This window comes from Nyctereutes procyonoides, unplaced genomic scaffold, assembly GCF_905146905.1.
Source record: "Nyctereutes procyonoides isolate TBG_1078 unplaced genomic scaffold, NYPRO_anot_genome, whole genome shotgun sequence".
Lineage (NCBI taxonomy): Eukaryota > Metazoa > Chordata > Mammalia > Carnivora > Canidae > Nyctereutes > Nyctereutes procyonoides.
Window position 1 is genome coordinate 9,324,969 of NW_026575031.1, and position 23,980 is coordinate 9,348,948.

The window sequence follows — 23,980 nt, forward strand, 5'->3', positions numbered from 1 at the left end:
ATGGATGCAAACATTATCAACAAGATACTAGCCAAAAGGATCCAACAGTATATTAAGAAGATTATTCACCATGACCAAGTAGGATTTATCCCGGGGACACAAGGCTGGTTCAACATTCGTAAAACAATCAATGTGATTCATCATATCAGCAAGAGAAAAACCAAGAACCATATGATCCTCTCATTAGATGCAGAGAAAGCATTTGACAAAATACAGGCTCCATTCCTGATCAAAACTCTTCAGAGTGTAGGGATAGAGGGAACATTCCTCAACATCTTAAAAGCCATCTACGAAAAGCCCACAGCAAATATCATTCTCAATGGGGAAGCACTGGGAGCCTTTCCCCTAAGATCAGGAACAAGACAGGGATGTCCATTCTCACCACTGCTATTCAACATAGTACTGGAAGTCCTAGCCTCAGCAATCAGACAACAAAAAGACATTAAAGGCATTCAAATTGGCAAAGAAGAAGTCAAACTCTCCCTCTTCGCCCTTGACATATACTCTACATAGAAAATCCAAAAGCCTCCACCCCAAGATTGCTAGAACTCAGACAGCAATTTGGTAGCATGGCAGGATACAAAGCAGATGCCCAGAAATCAATGGCATTTCTTTACACTAACAATGAGACTGAAGAAAGAGAAATTAAGGAGTCAATCCCATTTACAATTGCACCCAAAAGCATAAGATACCTAGGAATAAACCTAACCAAAGAGTTTGTAAAGGATCTATACCCTAAATCCACAGAACACTTCTGAAAGAAATTGAGGAAGACACAAAGAGATGGAAAAATATTCCATGCTCATGGATTGGCAGAATTAATATTGTGAAAATGTCAATGTTACCCAGGGCAATTTACACGTTTAATGCAATCCCTATCAAAATACCATGGACTTTCTTCAGAGATTTAGAACAAATTATTTTAAGATTTGTGTGGAATCAGAAAAGACCCCGAAGAGCCAGGGGAATTTTAAAAAAGAAAACCATATCGGGGGGCATCACAATGCCAGATTTCAGGATGTACTAGAAAGCTGTGGTCATCAAGACAGCGTGGTACTGGCACAAAAACAGACACATAGATCAATGGAACAGAAGAGAGAACCCAGAAGTGGACCCTGAACTTTATGGTCAACTAATATTTGACAAAGGAGGAAAGACTATCCATTGGAAGAAAGACAGTCTCTTCAATAAATGGTGCTGGGAAAATTGGACATCCACATGCAGAAGAATGAAACTAGAGCACTCTCTTTCACCATACACAAAGGTAAACTCAAAATGGATGAAAGATCTAAATGTGAGACAAGATTCCATCAAAATCCTAGAGGAGAACACAGGCAACACCCTTTTTGAACTCAGCCACAGTAACTTCTTGCAAGATACATCCACGAAGGCAAAAGAAACAAAAGCAAAAATGAACTATTGGGACTTCATCAAGATAAGACGCTTTTGCACAGCAAAGGATACAGTCAACAAAACTAAAACACAACCTACAGAATGGGAGAAGATATTTGCAAATAACCTATCAGATAAAGGGCTGGTTTCCAAGATCTATAAAGAACTTATTAAACTCAACACCAAAGAAACAAACAATCCAATCATGAAATGGGCAAAAGACATGAACAGAAATCTCACAGAGGAAGACATAGACATGGCCAACATGCACATGAGAAAATGCTCTACATCACTTGCCATCAGGGAAATACAAATCAAAACCACAATGAGATACCACCTCACACCAGTGAGAATGGGGAAAATTAACAAGGCAGGAAACCACAAATGTTGGAGAGGATGCAGAGAAAAGGGAACCAACCCTCTTACACTGTTGGTGGGAATGTGAACTGGTGCAGCCACTCTGGAAAACTGTGTGGAGGTTCCTCAAAGAGTTAAAAATAGACCTGCCCTCCGACCCAGCAAATGCACTGTTGGGGATTTACCCCAAAGATACAGATGCAATGAAACACCGGGACACCTGCACCCCGATGTTTCTAGCAGCAATGGCCACAATACCCAAACTGTGGAAGGAGCCTCGGTGTCCATCGAAAGATGAATGGATAAAGAAGATGTGGTTCATGTATACAATGGAATATTCCTCAGCCATTAGAAATGACAAATACCCACCATTTGCTTCAATGTGGATGGAACTGGAGGGTATTATGCTGAGTGAAGTAAGTCAATCGGAGAAGGACAAACGTATCTTCTCATTCATTTGGGGAATATAAATAATAGTGAAAGGGAATTTAAGGGAAGGGAGAAGAAATGTGTGGGAAATATCAGAAAGGGAGACAGAACATAAAGACTCCTAACTCTGGGAAACGAACTAGGGGTGATGGAAGGGGAGGAGGGTGGGGGTGAATGGGTGATGGGCACTGAGGGGGGCACTTGACGGGATGAGCACGGGTGTTATTCTGTATGTTGGTAAATTGAACCAATAAAAATAAATTTATTTAAAAAATAAATAAATAAAAATAAAAATAAAAATAAATTTATTATTAAAAAAAAGCTGATTATAATGAATATCATTAGCAAAGTACAATGACCTATGAAAGTCTAGGAGTGGTAACAATTAGTTCCACTTGGTGAGAGGGAAGAAAGAAAAGTCCTGATGAAAAACAAAAGAAAAGAATAAGGGAACATTTAATGAGGCCTTAAAATAGGTGATCTCTTTACCACAGAGGAAAAGTTCTCAGTTTTTCCCCATTGAGGTCTTGGGTCTTTCATACACGGCCTTTATGATGTTGAGATATGTTCTATCTATACATACTCTATTGAGGGTTTTCAAATCAAGAATGGATGCTATATATTGTCAAATGCTTTTTCTGCATTTATTGAGATGATGATATGGTTCTAATCCTTTCGTTATTTTTAAAGATTTTATTTATTTACTTATTTGAGAGTGACAAGCATGAGCAGGGGTAGGGGCATAGGGAAAGGTGACAAGCAGACTCCCCACTGAGTGTGGTGCACAATGTGGGGCTAGATACCCAGACCCTGAGATCATGACCTGAGCTGAAATCAAGAGCCAGACGCTTAACCCACTGGACATTCAGGTGCCCCCTTATTCTTTCTATTATTTTTTTTAATTTTTTATATTCATGATAGTCACACAGAGAGAGAGAGAGAGGGGCAGAGACACAGGCAGAGGGAGAAGCAGGCTCCACGCACCGGGAACCCGACGTGGGACTCGATCCCGGGTCTCCAGGATCGTGCCCTGGGCCAAAGGCAGGCGCCAAACCGCTACGCCACCCAGGGATCCCTCTTTCTATTATTAATGTGGTGTATCACACTGATTGGCAAGTACTGAACCACCCCTATAGACCAGGAATAAATCCCACTTGGAGGTTCCTCAAAAAGTTAAAAAGAGAACTATCCTATGATCCAGCAATTGCCCTACTAGGTATTTACTCAAAGGATACAAAACTACAGGTTTAAAGGGGTATATGCACCTGGATGTTTATAGCAGCATTACAACAATAGCCAAACTATGGAAAGAGCTCAAATGTCCATTCACTGATGAATGGATAAAGAAGATGTGGTAAATACATAACACAGTGGGAATATTACTTAGTTATTAAAAAGAATGAAATCCTACCATTCACAACAACATAGATGGAGCCATAGTGTATTATGCTAAGTGACATAAGCCAGAGAAAGACAAACACCATATGATTTCACTCATATGTGGCAAAACAGATCAACATATGGGATGGGGAAAAAAGAAAGAGAGGGAAACAAACCATAAGACACTTTTTAAAAAAGATTATATTTAGGAGAACCCAGTTGGCTCAGTCGTTGAGCATTTGCCTTTGGCTCAGGTTGCGATCCTGGGGCATGCTTCCCCCTCTGCCTATGTCTCTGCCTCTCTCTGTGTCTCTCATGAACAAATTTTAAAAATCTTAAAATATATATATTTATTTAGGGGCACCGAGGTGGTTCAGTTAGTTAAGCATCTGCCTTTGGTTCAGGTCATGATCCCAGTATTCTGGGATCAAGCCCCACATTGGGCTCTCTGCTCAGTAGGGAGCCTGCTTCTCCCTCTCCCTCTCCCTGCTGCTCCCTCTGCTTGTGCTCTGTCAATGAATAAAATATTTTTAAAAAGATTATTTGAGAGAGACAAAGTACACAAACGGAGGAAGGGGGAGAGGAAGAGGCAGAAAATCTCAAGCAGACTCCATGACGAGTATGGAACCAGATGTGGAGCTTGATCCCATGAACCCAAGACCATGACCTGAGCCAAAATCAAGAGTCAGACCCTCAATCAACTGAGCTACTCAGGCACCCCAACCATAAGAGACTTTAAAAAAAAAAAAAAAGATTTTATTTATTCATGAAAGACACACACAGAGAGAGGCAGAGACATAGGCAGAGGGAGAAGCAGGCTCCCAATGGGGAGCCAAATGCAGGACTCAATCCTGGGACCCTGGGATCACGACCTGAGCCAAAGGCAGATGCTCAACCACTGAGCTACCCAGGCGTCCTGCCATAAGAGACTTTTAATAATACAGAACAAACTGAGGGTTGATGGAAGGTGGTGGGTAGGTGGTGGACTAGATTGGTGATAGGTATTAAGGAGGGCACTCATGATGAGCACTGAGTGTTGTATGTAAGTGATGAACCACTAAATTCTACCCTGAAACCAGTATTGCATTGTATGTTGACTAACTAGAATTTAAATAAAAAATTTAAAAGAAAAAAATAGGTTATCTCTTAAAACCTCCTTAATTGATGGCAATTTGGCACTATCAAAATTACAAATGCACATATTCTCTTTGACAAAGCCATTTTACTTGCAGAAATTTATCTTACAGATATACTTGCATATGTGTAAAAATAATGAATGTGACATTCACTTACTACATAGATGTCTGTGATAACAAAAGACTGAAAGTAACCCATATGTTCATAAATAGAGGACTGATTAAATAAATTATAGTAAATCCTTATAATGAAAAACACTTTACAGCTGAAAAAGGAATGAAGAAGCTCTATATCCTGACATGGAAAGATCTCCTAGATACACACTTTCGGAAAAAAAGACAAGCACAGAATGTGTATCATGCTACCTTTTGAATCAGAAAGGGAAAAATGAGACTATCCATTCATGTGTATCATATATATGCAAAAAGAAATTCTGGAAGAATACATTAAAAAATATTAACAATATAGCTACCTAAAGGTTGGAGGAAGGCATAAGAGCAGTATAGAAAATGAGTGGATGTGGGATAGCAAGGGTGAAATAGAGATTTGTTTCACTGCTTATCTTTTAATTTTTTTCAAGTCAGGTTTATTAAGGTATAATTTACACACAGTAAAATTCATACTTTAGGTAGTCAAGGTTCTGTGAATTTTGACAAAGATACATAGTCATGTAATTACCACTGCACTCAAGTTATAGAGTTTTTTTTAAGATTTTATTTATTTATTCATGAGAGAGAGAGAGACAGAGAGAGGCAGAGACACAGGCAGGAGAAGCAGGCTCCATGCGGGGAACCGACGTGGGACTCAATCCTGGGTCTCCAGGATCACATCCTGGGCTGAAGGCAGCACTAAACCGCTGAGCCACCCAGGCTGCCCTATAGAGTATTTCTATCACCCCAAGAGTTCTGTACAGTCAATCCCTTCTCCTCTACTCACAGTCTTTGGCAACCTCTGATTTCTGTCCCTCACAAGCATTTAGAATTGTATTTTTAAGTTTATTCTGTATAGTGATGTCTCATTGTGGTTTTAATTTGCATTTCCCTGGTAACTAAAGATGTTCACCACTTGCTATTGTGCTTATTTGCCATCTGTAGTATCTCTTCTCTGATGAGATGTCTATACAAATTTTTTGCTCATGTTTATTCATTTGGTTTATTATTGAGTTGTGAGAATTGTTTATAGATTCTGGATTTAAGTCCTTTGTCAGATGTGTGTCTTGGGCTCAGAACCTGGACTTTGCAGGAGTGAGGTCTGGGTTCTGCCCATGTGTTGGGGACAGAGCCATCCCTTTGTGCCAGACCTTGTTAGCCAAGCTCCCACACCAAATGTGCAAAGCCAGAAAACCATTTTCAGCAAATGACTATGACTCCTTGCCCCAGGGGCCAGAGTTCTCCCGCCATGCAAAACCAGCCCTTTCTCTGCCAATGGCCAAGCTACTTGGGTAGCCAGTTCATAATCAGACTGCCAGTTTATAACCATGGGATGGAAATATAACCACAGTAGGAAGCAGAACACCCTGCAGGGCACACCCTGTGTGGCTTTCTGGATGATTGGGTCAGATACTCTCAAGAGAGTGGGAAGAGTTTATATGGGCCCTTTAGAAAAATGCTTTGTTAGAGGACTCTGATCATTTAAAATAATGAATTTAAAATAAAAATTAATAATAATAATAAAAAGATGTGTGTTTTGAAACATTTTTTTCCCAGTCTGTGATTTGTCTTTTTACTTGCTTAACAGTGTCTTTCAAAGAGGTGTTTAACTTTGATGAATTTTTACTTTCTTACTTTTGTACCATGTAACTACATTACCTCTTCAAAAATTATATTTAAAAACATCTTTTCAGAAAAAAAGTAAGAGTGGTAGGAAGCCTGGGTGGCTCAGCGGTTGAGAGCCTGCCTTCAGCCCAGGGCATGATCCTGGAGTTCCAGGATCAAGTCCCCACATCAGGCTCCCTGCAAGAAGCCTGCTTCTCTGTCTGCCTGTGTCCCTGCTTCTCTCTCTGTGTCTCTCATGAATAAATAAATAAAATCTTTAAAAAAAAAAAGTAAAAGTGGTTAGCAACTTAAGAGCACAATTTTATTAAAATAAATACCTAGATATTTAAGTGAAAATGAAAAAGAAAAAAGAAATCAGACCTTGAAAAATTAAAAGAGGGGTGCCTGGCTGGCTCAGTCAGTTGAGCATCCAACTCTTGGATTTCCTCTTGATTTTGGCTCAGGGTCATGAGATTGAGCCCCCAGGTTGCTCCATGCTCAACAAGAGTCTGCACTCTCTCTCTCTCTCTCTCTCTGCCCCTCCCATTCATGCTTGTGCTGTCCCTAGCTCTCTCTCTCTCAAATAAACAAATCTTTAAAAATTGAAAGAATTAGGGTGGCTCAGTGGTTGAACATCTGCCTTTGGCTCAAGTCATGATTCCAGGGTCCTAGGATCGAGTCCTGCATCAGGCTCCCTGCAGGGAGCCTGCTTTTCTCTCTGCCTATGTCTCTGGCTCTCATGAATAAATAAATAAAAGTTTTAAAAGAAAAAATTGGAAGAATTACAACAGGAAGAAGGACAAGCATTTTAAGTAAAAAGAACACTGTGTACAATGCACAGGAGGGAAGTACTATGTGTGTTAGAGAAAGTGTTTGATATGGCTGGAGCAAATGGTGAGAGAAAATAATGGAAAAGTAGGTTGGAATCAGGTTAAGTAAGGATGGTCTTGAATGTCGTATTAAGGTGTTTGGTTTATAACATGCAGGGAAATGGAATTTATCAAAAATGTTTAAGAAAGTGACATGATTCAGAAAGTGCTTGGGATGCTTACTCTTCTGGACATAAAAAGAAGAGACAGGAAGGAGGATGTAAGGAGACCAAAGAGAAAACTCTTTTAATAATCCAAACAAGAAGACACAAGATTACTACAAATACACAGCAGTGTGAATGTGAAGGAGGGGATGAATGTCAAAAACAAAATGAAAAAACAAAACAAAACACAAAAATAAAAACAAAATGAGCTCCCAGGAGAATAAATCTAGCAGTAGAAAGGAAGGACACTAAATATAAGCCTAGGCCTACTGCTAACCAAAGGGAGGGGATTCAGAAAGGGGCAGAAAGCATGACGAACTATGTAATATAGCCCCCAATGGAAATAAGAAAATAGCTGAAATTGTGGAATGGTAACAGAGAAAAAGACTTTTATAAATTTTGTTAAGTAGGTCACTACAGCCCTAGGCACTGGAAGTTTCAGCTGACCGGTAGGAAGAAAAAGCAGGAGAAAACATGGCATGCAAGAGCTGAAACACATAGGGCCAATGTAGATGCCAGCTGAAGGAATAAGGAAACTATGGCATGCTGTAAACCAGGAGGAAAAAATAATGAACATGAAAATTCAAATCATTAAGTAAACAGAAGTTCAACTCTGAAACCATATGGAACAGAATACTGTAAATATATATAGCTCAAGACTCCTCTGTACCTCACATCCCTATTTATGGTAACTAATACATATTAAAGGTAAATAGTAAAGGCTCTTAAAACCAACCACATAAACAACTCATTAGTAGTGTAACAGAGACTATCCATCATTCGCTTTGTAATGCATTGACTGTGCTATACTAAAGACACTAAGTTTGGTAAGTAAACTTTATGTTTTAAAGGAGCCTCTTTGTGGTGATGGAATACTTTTGTATCCTGATTGTGGTGTTGGGTATGTGAACCTATACATATGACAAAGTTTGATATATTCTCTTCCCTCAAGAAAAAAGTAGGTGTAAAAATATAGTGAAAGCTGACTCAGGTCTGCATTGGAGTTAGTAATAGTACAGCAATATCTATTTCCTAGTTTTGACAATGTACTATGGTAATGTATGATATTATCTAACTGGGGAAGGCTAGATGAAAGCTGCATGATAACTGTACTATTTTACAGTAGCTCCCCGAATCTGTTCCATACTCCAAAACAGTACTGTCAGGTCTACAGAAGACAGAAGACAGACTGATTAATGCAAAATTCAGAATGGAGGTTATGTCTAGAGCTGCAATGGCCAATATAATAGCAACCTAAAACTAAATTAAATTTAAAATTCAGGGATCCCTGGGTGGCGCAGTGGTTTGGCGCCTGCCTTTGGCTCGGGGCGCGATCCTGGGGACCCGGGATCGAGTCCCATATCGGGCTCCTGGTGCATGGAGCCTGCTTCTCCCTCTGCCTGTGTCTCTGCCTCTCTCTCTCTCTGTGTGTGACTATCATAAATAAATAAATTTTAAAAAAATTTTTTTTAAATTTAAAATTCAGTCCCTAATTTGCTCTAGCCACACTTCAATTGCTCAATATCCCATGTAGCTAGTGGTTACCATATTAGTAGGATACAGAACATTTCCAAACTCACAGTAACTTTAGTTAGACAATGCTGCTTAAGAAAAGGGGATGAAATGCACGGTGGTAATGAGCTAGTTCTTAACCTAAAGGGAGGCCACAGATGGTCTAATATTCTTCCTTTGAAATTTTATGTGTTTTTTTACACTCTTCTGGAATATACAATAAAGCAAGACAAAACAAAAATATTGATTTTTGCAAATACATAATGGCATACCTAGACAAGTGATTCAATTCAAGTTTCTTAAAGGGAATAAATAAAATTGTACAATATGAAACAAATCTACAAAGGCAACTTTTGGTTTTATATTAGAGTAACAATATGAGAAATTATTTCAATCATAATTATGATCCCAAAGGTATGAAATTAATTTTATTTGTGATTTTAGAGGTTTATTGAAAACTATGAAAATCCTACTGAAATCCTAAAAGGAACTAACTAGTGATATATAAAAAGAGGGAAAGTTCATTCTTTACACAGACTGAACTATGTTTAACCACAGTAACATTCTGACAAATTTCTTCTCTCACTCTTCCATAGTACTAACCTGATCCTTACCCAGGTTAAACCCAACTCTTAGACTAAACTTCACCTCTAAACAAGCATTTAAAGGTGTCTAAAGAAAAACATACAACTGTAATGACAATCTCACCCTAAATTATAATACTCAAATGAGCTTTCAGCAGAGGTCAGCAATCTATTTTGCTGAAGCTAGCTCACCTCTCCCTCTTCATGGTAGCTTTCATTTGTTCTCTTCTGTCTTCAACCTCCAGCACCATTCTGCACTGAGAAAGGGCATTTTTGCCCTGGGTGGCTCATTTGATTAAAGAGCCTACCTTTGGCTCAAGTTGTGTTCCCAGAATTCTGGGAGCAAGTCCCACATCAGGCTCCCTGCTCCCCAAGGAGCCCTGCTTCTCCCTGTCTCTGTCTCCTTCCTTCTATCTCTCGTGATTCAAAAAATTAATAAAAATAAAAAAATAAGACGGAATAAACTAAGGAATGAAATATTTTACTTCCCTTTCAACTCCTTCCTGTTTAACCAATCTTCTTTCAAATAAAACAGCTCTCGGTGAACTGTCCAACTCTTGACTTCAGCTCAGGTCATGATCTCAAGGTCATGGGATGAGGAGCTCTGTGCTCAGCAAGAAGTGGGCTTTTCCCTCTTCCCTCTGCTCCTCACTCTCTCCAAAATCAATAAATAAAAAAGCTCTCCACTCTCTCTAAAATAAATAAATAAAAATTTAATAAAATAAAACAGCTCTTCCATAAGCAGCCTAAGATGATCTCTGAAAATGGTTCGCTATTTACTTGACCCAGAAAACCCTACGTAATCATGCAAATTAAGAGGTTCAAATCTTCCTGTTCACTTTAGGAACACACATGAAACTGAGCAGGCCATCAAGGGTATGCACACATGAAATGCCACCAAATATCTAAAAGATGTCACACTGCAGAAGCAATGTGTACCATGCTATTGCTACACTGGTAGGTATGTCCAGGACAAACAGTGGGGCTGGATACCGGGTCAGTGGCCCAAAAAGAATGGGGAACTTTTACTGCACGTGCTTAAAAACGCAGAGTAATGCTGAACTTAAGGATTTAGATGTGGATTCTCTGGTCATTGAGCACATCCAGGTGAACAAACACCCCCAACATGCAGAGTAAAATTTACAGAGCTCATGGTCAGATTAACCCATAAATGAGCTCTTTCTGCCATACTGAGATGATTCTTACTGAAAAAGAGCAGACTGTTCCTAAACCAGAAGAGGAAGCTGCACAGATGAAAAAGACATCCCAAGAAAAACTGAAGAAACAAAAACTTATGCCTGGGAGTAAGTTCTGCATAAAATAAACACAAATAAAAGTAAAAACAGAAAAAAAAATAATAAATGAAATGAAAACTAAAACTCAAAAAAAAAAGAAAACTAAAACTCTTCAAGAGAGTTGTCTGTACTTCCTTTCTCTATTTCTTCCCATCTCTCTCTATAACCCACTCCAATTAGGTTTTCATTGCTCTACAAAACCATTCGTAAGAAAAATCACTAATAAAAAAAAAAAAGAAAGAAAATCACTAATAGCTTCCATCTTTGCCAAACCCAGAAAGCCAGTTCTCAGTTCCCACCTTATCTGACCTATCATCTCTAGCACCCAGGATAGGATAGTATCACATGGGTGATAACTACCCACATACTTGAAGCAGTTTCTTCACTTAGCTCCCAAGATACCACAGTTTGATTTTCCTCCTACCTCACTGGCTGATTCTCCTGCCCACTCTTCTGTGCTAGCTAGCTCATAGTTCTCTTCTAACCATCATCCAGTTGTTAAAGTAACCAAATGAATCACTTTTCTTATCTAGCTATACATTCTCCCTAGCTGATCTAATCTAGTTCCATTTTTTAAAATTATCATTTATTTTTAAATATTGGGAGCAAATGATTTTTTTTTCTTTCTTTTTTTTTTTTAGTCCACTGTCTTTCAGGTGGTGGCCTCATTGAAATACATTCCTTTCTTGTTTCACCACTACTCATCTCTCTTCCCTTTGGATTTTCTCAGTGGCACATAGCCAAACCTCATCTGTTTGGGACCCCCAATGCCAGGTACTCTTGCACCCACGTGCCTTGGCTATACCTTCACTCGCAATCAAATGATTCTTAAATTTATACTATTTCCAGTCCTGATCTCTCTTTTGAGCTACATATTACTATATTACTATGTCAGATCACCTTCTAGTTATTTCTATCTGGAATTTGAGAAGTATCTCAAAATTAATTTCTAGGAAATAGAACCTTTTTCCCTTATCAAATCCCACTTTTCATCATTCTTCCCCACCAAGGTTAATGGCATGACCATTCATTCAGGACAAAAATTTAGGAGTCACTCTTGACTCTTCTTTTTCCTTGACATCTCAATATTAACAAATCCAAAAGAAAGTGTTGTTAAATCTTTAAATATATTCTAAATATAACCATTTCTCACCACCTTCATTGGAGTACCCTAATGTCCTAAGTTCCACTGGCCCCATGGCATTAGCCTTCTAACTTGTAACTTCCTGATTCCACTCTTATTCTCTCCTCCACAGCCAGAGTGACTTTAAAAACAAAACAAAACAAAAAGCAACACATGTTCTAAAAAATGAAAAACTGTTCTTTAGAATAGAAATGGGATTCCAGAAATATATTCAAATAAACTAAGTACCTAAGTTCCTTTTGCATGGCTACTAATTAACACAAGAATACTGATAAAACTGAAGATAGTCTCCCTACAATTTCTAGGCACTGAAATTCTCCTATGGCTATGTTTTAAATATAATCTACTTTCTGTATATAATTCCATTATGTAATCAGCTTATTGACAGATCATGTAACAGATTATGTAACAACCCTACTCAAAATTTTCCAAAGGCTTCCTACCATATGTAGAATAAATCTCTCTGCAAAATCATACATAATCTAGAATCTAGGGCCAACCAACCTCTGAAACCTCTCTCTTCACTTAACTCCTCATCATACTACGTTATGTTGTGCTACAGCCACAGTAGCCTCCCTGCTTTTTCTTGAACACACCAAACTTACTACGCCTCAGGGCCTTTGAACTTGCTGTTCCCTTTGCTTGGAACACTTCCTTTCCAGATATTCATATGGCTTGTTCTCAAACTTCATTTAACTCTCAACTCAGTGAAGTCTTTTTTAACTAATACTTCTAAAATAGTCTGTGTGGGGGAGAGGGTACTAAAATATCTCCCATCCTCACTGCCTATCACTTTCTATGTCAATACATTGCTTTGTGTTTATTCATAGCATATACCACTATGTAAATTATGTATTTGGTTTTTATCTGTCTTCTCCAAGATAACAGAACTTCTATAAAAGCCTCATTTTGGGGATCCCTGGGTGGCGCAGCGGTTTGGCGCCTGCCTTTGGCCCAGGGCGCGATCCTGGAGACCCGGGATCGAGTCCCACGTCAGGCTCCCAGTACATGGAGCCTGCTTCTCCCTCTGCCTGTGTCTCTGCCTCTCTCTCTGTGACTATCATAAATAAATAAAAATATTTTTTTAAAAAAAGCCTCATTTTGGTCTGCTTGTTCACCACTATACTCCCAGCACCTAGATCTATGCCTCACACATATTATGCACTCATTAAATATCAGTTATGTGTGTGAATACACAATAACCTGGTAATAATCTAAAAACTTAAGAAAAAAAGATATCTGGAAAAGAAATGGGATTCCAGAAACATTCAAATCTAGCAAGCTACACAGAACCTAAATTCTTTACCTGCTTTGGTATCTGTTAATGCAAGACTTTCACTAGAATCAAAAAGATTCTCTCACAATTTTTAGGCACCTAAATTCTCATGTGCCAATATTTTAAATATAATTTACACTTATGTATACAACTCTATTATTATATACTTATCTCTCTCAAATTCAGTATTTCAATTTCAAATTCTGATTTGTGAGAAAACAAAAATCACTGTCAGTACCAATTTAAAACAAAATTAAAGGTAAAAAGGAGGCATTAGAAGAACTGAACTGTAGTATGAGTAGAGAGGGTGCAACCAAGGACATAGGACTCACTCATTCCCCAGTTCCCAGCAGGGAGGGTTTTCTTCCCATAGAAGCAGGACTTCAGCATTTCTGAGGTTCTTCCAGCTATCTGTTGCTGAGGACACTAAGTCATGGGTTACAAGTTCCTTTCTTGCACCCAGCCTCCACTCATGGAATGGAGGCCCTACCTTGGGTATGTGCTGATAATACTGGGGCCCCAAAAGTCCTTCCCCAGCTCAAGAGGCAATGCTTCCATGCCAGAAGAGATAAATTAAGAGATCTCCACCTACTGCCCCCATCTCAGTTCCTAAAAAATGAGGATGTCATTCCAAAGCTTACCACAGTCTTCATCCCAACTTTAGAGCCCTGGCTCAGAGATTTTGCCTTGGAGCAGGAGAAAGGCCATTAAAAAAGATACCACCTAATCTCTTCCCAAAGGAATTTATCTCATTTGCAACAATAAAGTTTAAACTCAAAGCATTTTTTTGTTGGCAAATTGAATTTAAATATTTTTAAAAATAATGAATTTAAAGTATTTTTCAAAACTAGGATTGTGGTATAGGGAAATGGAAGGAGATTCATGGATCTAATGAAAGTAAAACCAAGACTATAGGCTGGCCAGGTAAGATAGAATGAGGGTAATAAGCCATCTGGGAAGAGGCCTCCTGAGGTCAGACAAATATAAACTCCAACCTCAGAAACTGGATTAGATTAGTTTGTCAAGGAGCACTATTGTAAACAACAGAGCAATAGCCAGCAATTACTGGAGCTTAAAAACTAGGCACGGTGAGGGAAAGTGTAGAAGAGAGCCCCACCATTACAACTGTCATTCCAGGGTGACTGAAGGCAGACTGCCCCAGGAGCAACAACAGAGACTTAATACTATGTGCTGGGGAAGGGAAGGTGAGGGTGGCAGGGGGAACAGCCTTCACTAAAACAAATCCAGTTCAGTCATTAAACAAATAAATGAGTAAATAATGATAACAAGCCCTGGAAAGGAGGACTGGTGTCTACAACTGCTATATCATCTAAAATGTCTGGTCTTCCACAAAAAAAATTATAAAGACTCAAAGAAACAGGAAAGTATGACCCGTACATGGGGGTGGGAGTCGGAGAGAGGCAACAGAAACTGCCTGTGACAGTGACTAGATGTTGATTTAAGAAGAAAAGATTTCAAAGTAGCCATCATAAATATGTTCACAGAACCAAAGGAGAGCTTGATTAAAGACATAAGGAAAGGATGACAATATCATACAAAATAGAGAGTATCAATAAAAAGAAATTTTTTAAAAAAACAAATAGAAATTCTGGATATGAGATATACAACAACTAACATAGAATTGTAGGCTTATAGAAAGAGCCTCAGACTTCAAAAAAGACCACTGATCCTAAAGGGCCATTGTGTGTTTTTACTACAAATCCACTCTAAATTTGTGTCTAATGTACTTTTTTAAAAGCTACAACTTTCAATAATAAAATTAATTCTATCCTATATTTTAATCACAAAATCTATATGCTACTTCTTGAATGATGAAACCCATTCTATACTGATGAAACCCATTCTATACATAATTATATATATTTTTAAAGTGATACTATAAATAACAGGTTATTTCTCAAATATTTAATAATAATATGAAAAATCTTACTGGTCTGACGTCACCACAGGAATTGGTAAATTGTCGAGCCAAGCCAAAATCAAGCATGTAACATTTCCTACACGTACTAGGAAAGCGACCCATGGCGAAGTTCGACTAGAAAAGCAAAGAAGGAAAATATACATATTTTTATAACATTTAGTCCTTACATCTATACTTCCTATATTTTAACTTTTCTATTCAAACTCTATATAGTACATATGTCTCAAATAAACTATTCTAATCAGTGATGTTTACTGGGTATTAATACATAAACTCGTTGTGGGTCCTTTTCATGCCTAGGATCAAGTAACTTTGAGGAATGAATAATTTAAGTGATGCTGTAAAGTTACATACAACAACCCTGACTTAAATGGAACTCCAAGTTCCTTGAAATACTAGTCTAAGTCAGTGCTTTGAAGACAGCCCAATTCTTCCTCTTTAAAATGGGAGGAACTAGGAGTGAGCAAAATTGAATACATAGCTAGAAATTAAATGAATTTCCTATAAGCATCATAAAGCTGAATTTCACTAAGTACAAAAATTAAAATTCAATTTAAGGAAACATTTAAAAACAAACTTTTAGAAAATATACTTTGCATTCTTCCCTTAAAAAAAGTAAATGTAATGCTAAATGAGCACAGACTTGCAAAGATGTGTGTAAAAAGAGAATTTATAAAGGAAAAAGGAAATTGCTACAGAATTATAGCTTTTATTTTAAAATACTGTTCTACTTAGGGAGCTTTCAGATGAAAATAGAAGTCTTCAGTCACCATGCTTCTCAAGTAGTGACATTTAGTTTGGCACAGAATTAAGAGCAAGAGAAATCTACATTACATTAAGTCTGACTCCACTAATGTTAATTTTAGTTGGCATTTTCATGTAAACTATTTAATTTGAGAAATCATGTAGCAACAGATGGGTGTAATTTTCAACTGCACCAACCAACACATGATATATTTATAGTAAATACAGTATATCAGAAATGGATCATTTCCCCCTTGTAAGCAATAAAAAAATATCAAGAAGTAAAAATAAAAACATTTCAGTTATGGAAATGACAATTTCTAAGAAAAAACAGAATAGAAAAAAAATACTATATATTGCCACTGTAGCACTCAGAAGAAAACATAAGGTCTTTCACAACTGATGGTTTCTTGCAAGTACAATTTGTCACTTGAGATTGAGGTCAGAAAACACTATGTATACATCTAAAAGCAACATATGTATATATTTTTACCTAGTATCAGGAAAAAGAAATCTAAAGAATACCAATTTAGGTATAAGGCTAAGTAACTAAGAATGTTAACACATATAATAATAGTCAAGCATTAATAATTTTTAATTTGGCTGGGAGCAACATTTTCATTGTATGAGAAAAGGTCTTGAATATTAGGTTGTAGTTTGTAATCGTTTTTTTTAAATAAAGAAGTTACATTTTGCATCTAGTTACAGAAATTAAAATACTACCTCATATTAATAACAGAAAGCAAATATAGAAAGCTACATTTATAACTTATTGTGTCCCATCATCAGATTAAGAGTACAAAGCAAACTCGTTCTGTGCTTGGACTTGAAAAGGCCCCTTACCGGTTTGATGTCTCGATGCAAGAATCCCACAGAATGAATGCTCTCAATAGACTCCAGAATCTGCCTACCCAACCGAAGAGTAGTGCTAATGGTGAATGTGCCCCGGGACTGGCTACGGCGTAGATCTGCCAGATTCCGACCCTGTGGAAACCAAATAAGCACTTTCAAATAAGTACTGTGTTATACGAGAAGACTGAGGAGTTACTCACTTACTATTAAAAATGTTTTGACAGGGGCACCTGGGTGGCTCAGTTGGTTGAGCATCCAACTCTTGGTTTCCACTCAGGTTGTGGTCTTGAGGTTGTGGGAACCAGCCAGGCTGGGTTCGCACTTGGCAGGGAGTCTGCTTGGGATTTTCTCTCCCACTGCTCCCCTGCCAGCACTTACGCTCTCTCTCAAATAAATAAATCTTTGTAAAAAGTATTTTCACAGAAAGAGCAAGGATTTTACCCAAATCGTGATCCTCTCATTCAAGAGAAGAGATTCCATTTATCTAATACATGAATGTTTCAGACAAATATAAGAATAACCACAAGTTTCTGAACATATTATATTTTTTAGTCATTGTGTTTCCCCTTATCTTTCATGTCATAACAAAATATATTCTTGATTATTTAAAAGTTTAGAAAATATGGATGCCTGGGTGGCTCAGCAGTTAAGCGTTTGCCTTTGAATCAGCACATGATCCTGGAGTCTTGGGATCAAGTTCTACATCGGGCTTCCTGCATAGAGCCTGCTTCTCCCTCTATGTCTCTGCCTCTCTGTGTGTGTCTCTCGTGAATAAATGAATAAAATCTTTAAAAATAATAATAAAAATAAACAAGAAAATACATGTACCAAGAGCAGTAATTCCTCATAACTGCCTAACATATTCCTATATAAACTACTTAATTTTTCTGTGTCAGGGTTTCCTTATAAAATGAGGCCAATGATACCTACCTCACAATGTTTTGTGAGGATTAAACAAGATCCATGTAAAGTGTTTAACATACTGTCTGGCATACAATAAGTATTCAATAAATGCTAATTATTGTTATTATAAACAAAAATGACATGAAACAAACTCAATTACTTATAGCAATAGGTAAAAGTAATGAAAGCAATAGGTAAAAGTAATGAAATAGATGTTACATTTATCATTGCATTTAATCTTCACAGCAGTCTAAAACAGAAGAGGTTGCAGATGACGAAAGTGAGGCTCAGAAAGTTGAAACAATGTTAACCTATTAAGGTAAAGTTGTTTTTCAAATCTAAACCTGTTTGAATTCAAAGTTGTTTTTTTCCTTTACAGTGCTGCTCCATCCAAAAAGTTCTCTGTTGCCTAGGTAACAAATGAGTAATTTGATGAGAAGAGCAGGGCTACGATGCTACAGTTCTGCAGCCCAAAGAATAAAAACTGGCTCCTCCATTACAAGAGAATTTAAATATCCCAATCTCTCTATTCCCAAAATTTTGTAGTGTATGTTTAGGATTAATACCATTTGTACCATCACCTCAACTAACGACAACGGATTTACTTTTGAAAAACTAATAAATTCTTAAATTTCTTCAGTACCATTTAAAATAAAATACTAAATAGCACTCAAGTAATTGAAGAATTGAAAAATTACAGGAGAATCAGGAATCTTTCATACTTCATATCTTCTTTAAAAATGCAGGTTTCTCACAGCATAAATTGGCAGTTAACTTTATGATTATTTTTTAATGTTAGGACAATTCTACATCTCAGCAAATGTAAAGTGATAATCTAGAATAACAAGTTTTACAATCCCATGACAGTACCTAATAACTTTTACTAGCATTCCAATAATTTTTTTCTCAGAAATCAATATTTTGATTTCAAAACATACATCTAGGAAACACTACAACTTTATTTGTAAACTACTTCCCTCATTATAAAGGCTTTTGAAAAAAAATCAATTAATCCGATTTCTATTAATAATGATTCTAAAATTTCAAATCATTTAAGATGTGAATCTAAAGTATCAATTAACAAAATCCAAAAAGATAAAACATAAGGCTAACAAGAGTATGGGGAAAAGTTATTAACATCGTAAATACATGTACATTTTAGCCACCAAATTATACTTCAGAGTATAAACTAAAAGTAGTTATTATCCATTACAAAGAAAAATTGAAAAAAATCTATATAACAATAAATAAATCATGGTATACTCATCTGACTGGTATGCAACCACATACAAAAAAAATCTTTATTCATAATAACACAGAACGAATATTGTTGAATGGAAAAAGCAAATGCATTTTTCCCTAAGTAATTCTATAAATTTAATATGATCCCAATAAAAATGCAAGTGGATTTTACTATTAAAAATATGAAATACATTTAAAATAATAGGGGACCCCTGGATGGCTCAGTGATTTAGCGCCTGCCTTCAGCCCAGGGTGTGATCCTGGAGTTCCGGGATCAAGTCCCTCATCAGGTTCCCTGCATGGAGCTTGCTTCTCCCTCTGCCTGTGTCTCTGCCTCTCTCTCTCTGTGTCTCTCATGAATAAATAAATAAAATCTTAAAAAAATAAAATAATATAATGAACCCTCATATACCCACTCATTACCAAGAATTAACAATCATCAATTCACAGCCAATCTTAATTCACCTGTTATTCATTCCTCCCACTCCCCTACAACACTACCCTTTTCCCTCCATATATATATCATGATACATACATATATATATATCATGATACATACATATATATATATCATGATATATATATATAATGATACATACATATATATATTATGATATATATATATATATATATATATATATATATACACACTGGATTATTTTCATGTAATCCCAGTATCATCTTATGTATGTGTATCAAAAAGCACATAAGAGCAAAGAGATAAAAATGTAAAATAAAAGAAGTTGTTAGAAATCCTATTATCACAAATTTGAATTGGAAATATCAACATGAACCATGATCTATTTTCTCTTTTAAAAAATGTATATCTTGAACCCATACACTAGAAATTAATTTAAATCAATGATCAACCCAGTTGCAAGAGACACCCATAGCCTCTAGAGATTATAGTCGCTAAATACCATTTCCCATGAAGAGGAATCAGGGCTTAATGGACAAATGGCTGATTCCAGCTCTGAAGCATGAAACAGACAGAAGGAGCTTGGCACATGGTGTTGGACCAGAAAGTAAGGATGTCATCAAAGACTGCTGCAGTCTAGTCTTATCATCAAACCTGAGAGAGATTTTCTTGGCCAAAGATGGAAAATTAAAAAGAAAAACAACTGTAATAATTGAGAGATATAAAATATGTTAAATCCATTAACTTATTTATTTATTTACTTAAGATTTTACGTATATATTCATGACAGAGAGAGAGGTAGAGACACAGGCAGAGGGAGAAGAAGGATCCACACAAGGAGCCTGATGTGGCACTCGATCCCAGGAGTCCAGGATCACGCCCTGAGCTGAAGGCAGATGCTCACCTGCTGAGCCACCCAGGCATCCCATATTTATATTTTTTTAAAGAGAAAGGTTATTAGGTCCTCTTTGGAATATATTAGGGAACCAACTCATTATTCTGAAAATTAGTAAATAGAAGAATCAAGTATTATTCCTTCTCTTCCTGTATAAAATATATCTCAAGTAACCTAATAGTTGGTGGGGTGCTTCTTTGGAGAATTATTCCAGCTAATAAATTAAGAAAAACTGATAGAATTAGAATAGTACACTTGCAACCCCAATGAAGTTTATACATCCTCCCCAATGAAGGATCTAGGCAATGGTTACTAATGAGTTGATAAAATCTAGGAGAAAAACCCCTGGGAACTCTATAAAGGATGCATCAGGCTGACCATCCCTGAATCTCACTGATCAATCCTAACAATACTAATAAGATACAACCCAGATATGGCCTACCTATGTGATGCAACAGGAAACATACTACTCACCTCTGAAGCACTCTGGCTAATTAAAACACAAGATCTAATGACCAGTTTACAGAAAATTCAGGGGATAGAAGAATATGTTAAACAAGGAGGGAGACAAACAGCTAACTCCAGAATATGAGAACTTCATGACAAATGATTCCATTTTTATCGATGACAATATGAACAACAACAACAACAAAAAAAAAAAAACTGTAAGAAAAAAAAAATAAAGAGGGAACCTACAGAGTAAAAAGAGGTTTAAGAAATATATCCACCAAACGCAATGTGTGGAACCCTGTTTGGAACCAGATTCAAGTAACCCAAATATAAAAAATAAAATAGGAGAGGAGGGGCAAGATGGCGGAAAAGTAGGGTCCCCAAGTCACCTGTCCCCACCAAATTACCTAGATAACCTTCAAATCATCCTGAAAATCTACGAATTCCGCCTGAGGTTTAAAACAAGACCAGCTGGAATGCTACAGTGAGAAGAGTTCGTGCTTCCATCAAGGTAGGAAGACGGGGAAAAAGAAATGAAGAAACAAAAGGCCTCCAAGGGGGAGGGGCCCCGCGAGGAGCCGGGCTGAGGCCAGGGCGAGTGTCCCCAGGACAGGAGAGCCCCGTCCCAGAGAAGCAGGAGCTGCACCAACCTTCCCGGGCGGAAAGGCCTCGCAGGGAGTTGGAGCAGGACCCAGGAGGGCGGGGATGCCCTCGGGCTCCCGGGGACACTAACAGGGACCTGCGCCCTGGGAGAGTGCACCGAGCTCCCTAAGGGCTGCAACGCGCACGGCGGGGCCGGAGCAGCTCGGAGGGGCTCGGGCAGAGGAAGAGGCTCGTGAGGAGGGGGCTGCGCGGCTGCGGGAGCAGCTCAGAGGGGCTCGAGCGGCTCCACAGAGAGGCGGCTGCCCCGCCGGAGCGCGAATCCAACAGCGCAGGCCCCGGAGCACAGGGCCCCGGGGACACAGCCCAGGATCCGGCCTCCCCCCGGGACAGGCAGAGGCCGGGAGGGCCGAGGACACCAAGGACGCTCCTGCCCTGAGCTGAGCAGATCAGCGGCCCTGCGCCGAAGCCTCCAGGCCCTGCAGATGGAGAACTCCGGAGTTACTGCCGGAGCTGACTCCAGGGCGGCAGAGCTGGCCCCGCCACTGCGGTTGTTCCTCCTGGGGCCTCACTGGGTGAACAACCCCCACTGAGCCCTGCACCAGGTAGGGGGCAGAGCAGCTCCCCCAAGTGCTAACACCTGAAAATCAGCACAGCAGGCCCCTCCCCCAGAAGACCAACTAGACGGAAAAGTTCCAGGGGAAGTCAAGGAACTTAAAGTATACAGAATCAGAATATACTCCCCTGTGGTTTTTTTTTTGTTTGTTTGTTTGTTTTTTTTGCTTTTTGATTTGTTTGCTTCCCCCACCCCTTTTTTTCCCTTTCTTTCTTTTTCTTTCTCTTTTTCTTTTTTTCTTTCTTTTGTTTTTTTTATAATAAATTTATTTTTTTATTGGTGTTCACTTTGCCAACATACAGAATAACACCCAGTGCTCATCCCCTCAAATGCCCCGCTCAGTGCCTGTCACCCATTCACCCCCACCCCTGCCCTCCTCCCCTTCCACCACCCCTAGTTCGTTTCCCAGAGTTAGGAGTCTCTATGTTCTGTCTCCCTTTCTGATATTTCCCACACATTTCTTCTCCCTTCCCTTATAATCCCTTTCACTATTATTTATATTCCCCAAATGAATGAGAACATATAATGTTTGTCCTTCAACAACTGACTTACTTCACTCAGCATAATACCCTCCAGTTCCATCCACGTTGAAGCAAATGGTGGGTATTTGTCCTTTCTAATGGCTGAGTAATATTCCATTGTATACATAAACCACATCTTCTTTATCCACTCATCCTTCAATTACTTTTTTCTTTTTTCTTTTTCTCCTTTCTTTCCATCTTTCTCTCCTCTCTTTTTCTCCTTTTCCCAATACAACTTGTTTTTGACCACTCTGCACTGAGCAAAATGACTAGAAGGAAAACCTCACCTCAAAAGAAAGAATCAGAAACAGTCCTCTCTCCCACAGAGTTACAAAATCTGGATTACAATTCAATGTCAGAAAGCCAATTCAGAAGCACTATTATACAGCTACTGGTGGCTCTAGAAAAAAGCATAAAGGACTCAAGAGACTTCATGACTGCAGAATTTAGAGCTAATCAGGCAGAAATTAAAAATCAATTGAATGAGATGCAATCCAAACTAGAAGTCCTAACGACGAGGGTTAACGAGGTGGAAGAATGAGTGAGTGACATAGAAGACAAGTTGATGGCAAAGAGGGAAACTGAGGAAAAAAGAGACAAACTATTAAAAGACCATGAGGATAGATTAAGGGAAATAAACGACAGCCTGAGGAAGAAAAACCTACGTTTAACTGGGGTTCCCGAGGGCACCGAAAGGGACAGAGGGCCAGAATATTATTTGAACAAATCATAGCTGAAAACTTTCCTAATCTGGGAAGGGAAACAGGCATCCAGATCCAGGAAATAGAGAGATCCCCCCCTAAAATCAATAAAAACCGTTCAACGCCTCGACATCTAATAGTTAAGCTTGCAAATTCCAAAGATAAAGAGAAGATCCTTAAAGCAGCAAGAGACAAGAAATCCCTGGACCTTTATGGGGAGGAGTATTAGGGTAACAGCAGACCTCTCCACAGAGACCTGTCAGCCAAGAAAGGGCTGGCAGGATATATTCAGGGTCCTAAATGAGAAGAACATGCAACCAAGAATACTTTATCCAGCAAGGCTCTCATTCAAAATGGAAGGAGAGATAAAGAGCTTCCAAGACAGGCAGGAACTGAAAGAATATGTGACCTCCAAACCAGCTCTGCAAGAAATTTTAAGGGGGACTCTTAAAATTCCCCTTTAAGAAGAAGTTCAGTGGAACAATCCACAAAAACAAGGACTGAATAGATATCATGATGACACTAAACTCATATCTTTCAATAGTAACTCTGAACATGAATGGGCTTAATGACCCCATCAAGAGGCGCAGGGTTTCAGACTGGATAAAAAAGCAGGACCCATCTATGCCTTGAAATTAGAACTAAATCACAACAAGAAGTTTGGAAGGAACTCAAACACGCGGAGGTTAAGGACCATCCTGCTAAAAGATGAAAGGGTCAACCAGGAAATTAAGGAAGAATTAAAAAGATTCATGGAAACTAATGAGATTGAAGATACAACCGTTCAAAATCTTTGGGATGCA

At 38.3% G+C, this 23,980-nt stretch overlaps 1 protein-coding gene across 3 annotated transcripts in view; it reads right to left on the reverse strand.

Annotated features, from left to right (window-relative positions):
* The window catches only part of TTBK2 (tau tubulin kinase 2), a 184,178-nt gene that overhangs the window by 67,279 nt on the left and 92,919 nt on the right, over nucleotides 1–23,980 (reverse strand). For all 3 annotated transcript variants that reach the window (XM_055316791.1, XM_055316792.1, XM_055316793.1), the window contains 2 exons: nucleotides 16,823–16,963; nucleotides 15,245–15,349 (listed from right to left, as the gene is read on the reverse strand). In XM_055316791.1, coding sequence (XP_055172766.1) covers nucleotides 15,245–15,349; nucleotides 16,823–16,963 — 246 coding nt within the window. The remainder of the gene's footprint in view (nucleotides 1–15,244; nucleotides 15,350–16,822; nucleotides 16,964–23,980) is intronic.